General features: G+C 44.4%; 1 protein-coding gene across 1 annotated transcript; it reads left to right on the top strand.

Moving 5' to 3' along the window:
* Positions 1-322: 322 nt before the first annotated feature.
* SH3BP5 (SH3-domain binding protein 5 (BTK-associated)) lies at positions 323-3722 on the top strand (the record flags this gene model as incomplete). Its single annotated transcript, XM_010073679.1, has 3 exons — positions 323-542; positions 2517-2777; positions 3436-3722. Coding segments are annotated over 3 exons (663 nt in total), but the record flags the coding sequence as incomplete, so codon positions are not given.
* Positions 3723-7517: the final 3795 nt, after the last annotated feature.

Genomic DNA, 7517 nt, shown 5'->3' with positions numbered 1-7517 from the left:
CACAGCCTTCTGGCGTGTCAGCCGCTCCTGTTGAGTCCACTGACATCCTGCTGAGAGCTGCATTCATGTTAACGAGAAATCCTGCCTGTTAACGGGGCGACTGCTGCTCTTTAGCCCGTGGCTGCCACTGTTTGCCTTGCTGCTGTCTCCTTCACCAATGCCACCACTTGCGCTGGGCTGCTCTTGAGTTAAGAACTCTCCCATCACCTAGATACAAACCCCAGTTCATGCCAGAGCCGAGGCACACAGACATGTACCACAGAAGGGTCTACAGTGTGTCATTCGTCACGAAAGCACGTCTAATAGCTGTCTTCCTTTTTAGCACCTGAAGAAAACAGTGGATGACCTGCAGGCAAAACTGGCCCTTGCGAAGGGGGAGTATAAGACTGCCTTGAAAAACCTGGAGATGATCTCAGATGAGATTCATGAGAGGAGACGGTCCACTGCCATGGGGCCCCGAGGATGTGGCGTGGGTGCTGAAGGGAGCAGTACCTCTGTGGAAGACCTGGCAGCAAGTAAACCGGAGTCGGACACCATCTCCAGTGAGTACAGAGCGCTCCCACGCCTGGGAACAGCCCCCGGGCATTGTAAGAAGTGCTGAGGTGGAGGCTGCTCTGCAGTTTGAAATGTGATGGCTGCTGTGGAGCTATGGCTGACCTGTTGTGTGTCTCAGGAGGTGACTGTACTCTTTAACAGACAGGTTCCAAGGGGAAGGGACGTGAGCTGAAGTGCATCCGCTGTTCCCTTAGCATCACTGGGTTGTTTGGGGTTTTTTTTTGTACAGTGCTATATGAAAGGAACAAAATTAATGCACTTCAAAGCATGCTTCTCATTTTTAAGGCAGTGATGCTGCTGTCAGTGCCTTGCCTCGGGTGCTCGCAGGCTGTTGCAGGTCGCTCAGACAGGTTGCTGAGGTGGCAGTGCTGTTTGGAAACAGACCTTTTGGATCAAGCACTTGTCTTGCAGCACTGGGCCTGTGGCAGAGGCACAAAAGTTGTGGCTATAGCCGTGCAGAAGGGCCTGACGCTTGCACAGAAGGGCTATAAAGATAAGCTCCTTTGCACGGCAGGATCTTTTGCCAATATAAGATTTCAGCAGAGCATGTGTGCTGCGAACAAGGGAAGCAGAGAAGCAGCATTACGCCAATGCAGCATCCTGAGAGGCTCTGCATGAGAGACATTTCTCTTGGGTGACAGCAGCAAGCACCAAGCAAGCTCTGAGCCTAGGTGACCTCTGCTTTCTTGTGGGACACGGGGACCTTGGGTTGCAAAGCCTGGAACGATCTGTTGTGTTGTGAGCTTGCCTTTGTCCTGGCTCCCTCCTAGACACTTTCTCCCCTTCTCGATGCAGACAGTCTTTTTTTGCTGCCCAGTCCCACAAATCTCAGTTTAATTTGTATTTCATCACCATTTCTGTAGGGAAGAGTCTAGGTCAGGATTTCAGGAGTTCATCATTAAACGGTGATACGTAAGCTACAGTTTTAAGTCGTGCTTTCCTATAGACTGGCTGGTGTCAGTGCTTCTTGCCAAGCAGAGGACTCCTGTAACTGGAAACATCTTTTTTTTTGCCCAACCTTTTTTTTCCTTTCTCCCGCTGGAAAATTACCTGTATTGCTCACCAGATATTGATAAAACAGCAAGTGAGAGGAAAGGCAACTCTGCATTTTTGGATTTGACATGCAAAACAAACCAACAAAACCACAGCAAACTGTCTCTGAGCACAAAGTGCCCTGGGGGGCGCTCAGGACAGCAGATAATGCTGTTACCTGTTGTTTTAAGCCTTTTAGGTCAGTTCTGCAATGTGTAAATACAGTTCTGCAATCTGCAAGTACAGCAGCTGAACATCTCTCCAGTAACCATGGCGGTAGCTGCCTCTATCGGCACCCCTCATGGCTGAGTGAGCCCCAGGCTGCTGGGGTAACAGAACTATGACTTTGAAACTTCTCCTTTGAGCCATTTCGTTAACGCTGCTGCTTTGCTCCTGCTGCTCTCTCAAGGCGGTTCTGAGCCTCTCTAACAATGGCAGGAATTGCAAAGTGTAATTGAAGATAACCTCAGGTCACTGTAAACGTCTTGCTATTTGTGGGACTTTTTCATACCAGTGTGATCCCAGCACTGGGTAGAGGCTGATGCACGTCAAAACCCTTCAGATCCCAGTGGGAATACTTGTGTGCAGAAGGCTTTGGTTCATAGATTCCCGTCTTGCAATGAGCCAAGATTGAAAAATGTTGAATTTTAGCAAAATCTACCCCTGGGCACAAGGAGCAGCAAGTAGTGTAGAGCTTGTCTCGCATGGCATGGCTGGCAGGTGTTGCTGTTCCTCAAAGCAGAATCAGGCCATGTAGGACCCGTGTGTGAAATGCCAGGCTTCAGGCTTTGCAAAAAGGGGGCAGGAGGACAAGAAGTGGCAGGCTGTGGGTGAGCAGTGCATGCCTGTACAGAAGATGCAAACTTGAGAAACTGCGCGGGCAGGTGCAGGTAAGATTTGCTAACTGGAATATTCTTTCAACATTGCAGTGGCTTCAGAAGCGTTTGAGGATGACAACGGCAGCAGCTTTGTATCCGAAGAAGATTCGGAAACTCAGTCGGTGTCCAGCTTCAGCTCTGGTCCTACGAGTCCCTGTGATGTGCCCACTCAGTTTCCTCCCCTGGCGCGACCTGGCAGCTTGGATCTGCCCAGCCCTGTATCCCTCTCCGAGTTTGGGATGATATTTCCTGTGCTGGGCCCCCGAAGCGAATGCAGCGGGGCATCCTCCCCTGAGTGCGAAGCTGAGAGAGGTACGCACAGCTGCATACGCCTTGGGCCAATGGTTTTTCAGCTTTATAAAGGGAGGGAGCAGGAAGACCTTCTCAGCTCCCCTGGGCATATCTCCTGTTCACTGAGCTCTGACCTGCTGGCCTCTCCCTTGGGGAAGGCAGTTCCCACAGTTAATGATGACATCTAAAATGTTTTAATTTTTCTTCTCCTGGCTGGGAAGGTTCCCCAGTTCTGTCTCAGTGGAGGAGTTTGAGGTTTCTCACGAAATAAGTCATCAGTGGGGATTCTGATGGTATGTTTATTTTAAGGAAAACTTGAGTTTAATTTTTTTTTTTAAATTACTATCCTGCTTGCTGAAAATCCTGCTTTCCAGGAAAAAAAAAAAAAAATAACGTGCCAAATGGAACCTCTTGCAGGCTCTGCCAGCCCTTGCGAACAAATTCAGACTTGAGGATTACCGCTGCCCTTGTGTACTCCAACCTGAGGCTGTTCATGCTGTAATTTGCTGAGCACAGCTTGGAAAGCCAACTTCGATTTTGTTAAAGCATCTTGCTTCTGCTCCTATATTTTTTTTCTTTTTGCGTGCTTTGGCAAAGGAAGCTGCAGAAGCACCCACTTGAAGCTTAAGTTGCAGAATGAAATCCAGGTTTAACATCTAGTTTAATCCTTTCTTTGCAGGGGATAGGGCAGAAGGGGCTGAGAACAAGACAAGCGACAGAGCGAACAAGAACAGGAGCAGCAACAGGAGCAGCTACACTGAGGGGCTGGCTTTGGATAACCGCATGAAGCAGCTCTCCCTTCAGTGCATTAAAATCAAAGAAGGAATATGTGCAAGCAGAAAAGCTGCCCAGATCGGCTGAGTCCTTCTTGTGCCCTGTCCTGATTCATGGGAGTATAAATATTTATACATGAACTAAGTGTTTGAAGAACATTGTGCCAATACGATATGCCAAATCTTAAGCGTTTACTCTAAGAATTTAAAACTGCACTAAGAAGTCTAATTGATGTGGAGGGCTGAAGTTTTTGTTCAGTAAATCCTTTGTAGGCTGGACAAGTTATCAAATGTTTAAGCTGTGATGATATTTCACAGACTTTGTAAATCGTTTTGTAGCAGCCTGGCTGAAGCAATAACCAGTAATGTTCCTGTGTAAATTCATGCCTGGAGGGCGTCTGAAATTCAAGCCAGACATTTGCAGAGAGCAGTCTGGCTTCAGTTTTGTAGAGTGAAATGCTCTTTAGATACAGTGGATCTCTTGAGTGGAAGTTATAATATTCTTTAAACATCTGTATTTGTCTGTATGATGATGAAACTGTAGAAATATTTTGTATACAGGAAAGTTGTTGCATGTTTGGGGTCTAAAAGCCTTCACTCTTCCCTTGGTGCTCACAGAAAGGGTAAAGATGAGTCACCCCTATAAAAACCGGTGTTAGGAGACAGACAGAAAGGGGACAGGAACACTTGGCGGTGGGACTGGACAGCCTGGCTGGGACTCTCAGGGGGATTCCAGTGACCAAAAAGAGTTGGTTGACCCCCTGCCCTTCCCCTCCCCTGAGAAGTGAAGTATTATTTTTTAGCACTTTGTCTTGTTTTCTCAAGAAATGAGAGTCATAGATGTTTTCGGGACAGTTATAAGGGATCCGCCCTTGCAATATGCATGAAGAAAAGGAATTGCCAGTGTAGATGGACAATGTGTTCTTAAGCTTCTCTGTAGGTTGTACCGTGTGGGGTTTTATAACTGTTAAAGGGACTTGGGATTTTAGTGTGCCCTAGAGAAAGTGTTCAATAAAACTAGGAGGGGCATGGGCGTGTTTTACCAGCAGCTGTTAGGCAGTAGTTGTGTCTGGTAGTTAGTGGTAGTAAAAATCCTAGGACTCTTAAGTTTTGGTGGCTAAGCATTTCTGAAAGCACCATTTTATCGAAGATGTCAGTTTATATTGTTAATTTGATGTGAATTTTAATATTGCCCAAAGTATTTTCTATTCTGTGTCTTTGCAGTTCCTGTTGTATTTCGTCCCCGCCACAGCTTGTGTATCTATTCTCAAAGTTAATGTAAAATTCTGCACACTACAGTAAACATTTTTGTTTTCCACATTTCGAGTCTGTGCAAGCTAAGTCTTATCTCAAACACTAAGAACTGAGTCTTCTCCTGCAGCAAGTTTAGTCTTTCAATACCCACTTCCAGTCCAAGGTTGCAGCCCGGTGTCACTCTCTTTGGTGTTAGAATCCTGTGCGGGACGTGGACAACTGCTGCTTCCTTCCAGCTTCCTCAGTCCCTGCACCCATGAGTCACTTTTTATTCTGAATTGTGTGAGACCAGAGATCTAGTCAAGTCTTCCAAAATCCTTTCGTATGCAGAAAAGAGGAAGGTATTCTGCTACCTCACACCTCTGTACTCAATGCTGCTGGAATTTGCTATAAGGCCATGCAGAACTGGAGGTAAAAATCTTGTTTTCATAAAAATTAGATTCAACCCACTCTAGCTGTGAGGCTGTAATAGGTTTAAATGTCCATTTACGGCTTCCAAAGACCTGAAGGCTGAACTCTTCCCTTGGTGGCGTTTCCCAGCTCAATAAACACTTAGCAAAGAAGCCGGTGGTTCAGTCTTCTGGTGTGACCAGTAGTTGGGGAAAAGCTGGAATTGACAGTATTAAATATGAAATGAAAAGCTAGAGAAGTGTCACATAGTATTAAATGTTTTTACTTAACCTTTCCTAGTTACATGATTGTCTGTGCTGCATACTGTTAGGTAGTTGTGGCTGAATATCTTATTTTTGCAGACTTGCCAGTCAACCCCTATTACACTTTCCTGGGTTGTTTGGTTGTGGAGTAATTTTTCTTTTTTTTCTTTTTCTTTTTTTTAACCTCATCTAATGTAAAATTTCCTCTCATCTTGCCAGTTCTGTCCAGACACCCAAACTCCCTGCACTTGGACAATGAATTAATTTGATGTTCATAGCAGGATATAAAAATAGTTGTGTGCTGCCTTGTGGATGTCCTGATCGGGTTCAGCTCCCAGCAGGGCAAAACCACTGATTAGGAAGTCCAAGAGGGTGTAGAACCCACCATACCCTTATTTTTACACCCCGCTTCTGCAGTATTTGCTTGAAGATCTTGCTGCAGCCTTCTTCCTTGGGTGACCCCCCAGACGTGGCAGGTAGATCACCCTTCACATGTGCAAGCAAACAGGCAGAACTGCGTGTCTGATCAATTAATGGAAAACTAATTTTATTTTAAACTTCATAAAAGCCATAATTATAAATATGACAAACTGAAATTAATAGACATCACTGTGGAGTACAGTATATGAACAAGCTTTCTCCAGTTCATTTTCTGTTGGAGCTTTCTGCATTATGAAGTGTAAGATGATAGAAGCTGCCTTCGTGGGTATAAAAATAAGCCTCTGGTGTATCAAAGTATATGTGATCCCTTCAGTTGCTTTGACGTGGGAATGCATAAAGCCAATGTTAACTGAGGAATTCTTCTCTTTGGTATTACCAAACAATTTACATGTAATGAAAACCTCTACGTACACAAACTTAATTCTAAATAGCTGGCTGCTCCAACACTGTATAGATGGCACGGCCAAGTGCATAACTACTGTACAAAAAAAAAAAAAAGTTTAATCTAGATATTGGCCTGAGGCTGTGTTAAAATCTAAGGAGCAGTTCACTTTCCAATAATTTTTCTAGATTTGTGGAAAAAAATATAAAGGTATGTATTTGACAGAAAATATCAAAGCAAATCATAAGTGCTTACGTGAACAATTTTCTTCTAAGAAAAAAAAGTGCAAGAAAATTTTGTTGTAAAATTAATTTGCCACAACCAGAGTCTGCAGACTAGAATTTATAAGAATATTTTGTATTACCTTTTAACTACTCCACCTGAGTGTTCTGTCCTATATCTGAAGGGAAACGTACAGTGATGGTATTCTAGCAGCCTACCTCGGTGCGTTATACAGGGCACTGACACTAAGCTTCAACCCTGTGCAGTTCTGGGGATGAGCCCAAGCCGCTGACTGTACGTGCTTCTTTCATCCAGCATAAGCTTTGTGCTTGGGTGAAAAAAACTCCTTCCTGCAGAGTAGAAACCAACTACAGAAGAACAAGCAGCTGTCTGATGAAGCAAATGAAACAAAAGGATCTTGTACGTTCTGGGGAGGTCTACTAGCGGACGTCTATGGGAATAATTTTAGCCCACAGCTACTTCCAGTGCTCCTGTAGCACGTGTACTCAGGTTGCCAATGACCAAATGGCACCTGTGCTCTAAAATAAGATTTAAATATGACCTCTTTGCTTGGAAAACTGCCAAACCAACCTGAAAGGCAAAGAACTTCCTCCAGCTGTTTTAAAAACACCCTCTTCCCCCAACTACCAAATAGAGTGGAATTTTAAGTCTGTCATTTGTAAAAAGAGAAAAACTAATGCATTTTTTAGGATCAGTGAGGCAGTTAGTATTTAAATTAAAAAGAAAAGCTTGGTTAGCTTTAATCTCTCGAGATACAATGTATATAGATCTGCTGGAGGAAGAGCACAGACAGTAACTGGCTTCTAAAAAAAAAAAAAAAAAAAATCTTATTCTGGACTCATCTCCCTTCCATGGTTTTCTTACGAACTTTGACCCTACTCCTGTTGATGGCCCTGGCCACGTGGTCAACTCATTCACTGGTTTCAACTTAAACGAAAGAGGTACCTTTTAAAAGATGTTCTGTATGATAGGCTCAGCAAGTGCATTTGGTTTATTAGGGGGAGAGGTTTAAATG

The sequence above is a fragment of the Pterocles gutturalis genome, unplaced genomic scaffold (assembly GCF_000699245.1).
Source record: "Pterocles gutturalis isolate BGI_N339 unplaced genomic scaffold, ASM69924v1 scaffold32147, whole genome shotgun sequence".
NCBI lineage: Eukaryota > Metazoa > Chordata > Aves > Pterocliformes > Pteroclidae > Pterocles > Pterocles gutturalis.
Note: the sequence above shows the minus strand (reverse complement) of the source record. Positions and strands in the feature narration are given on the sequence as shown.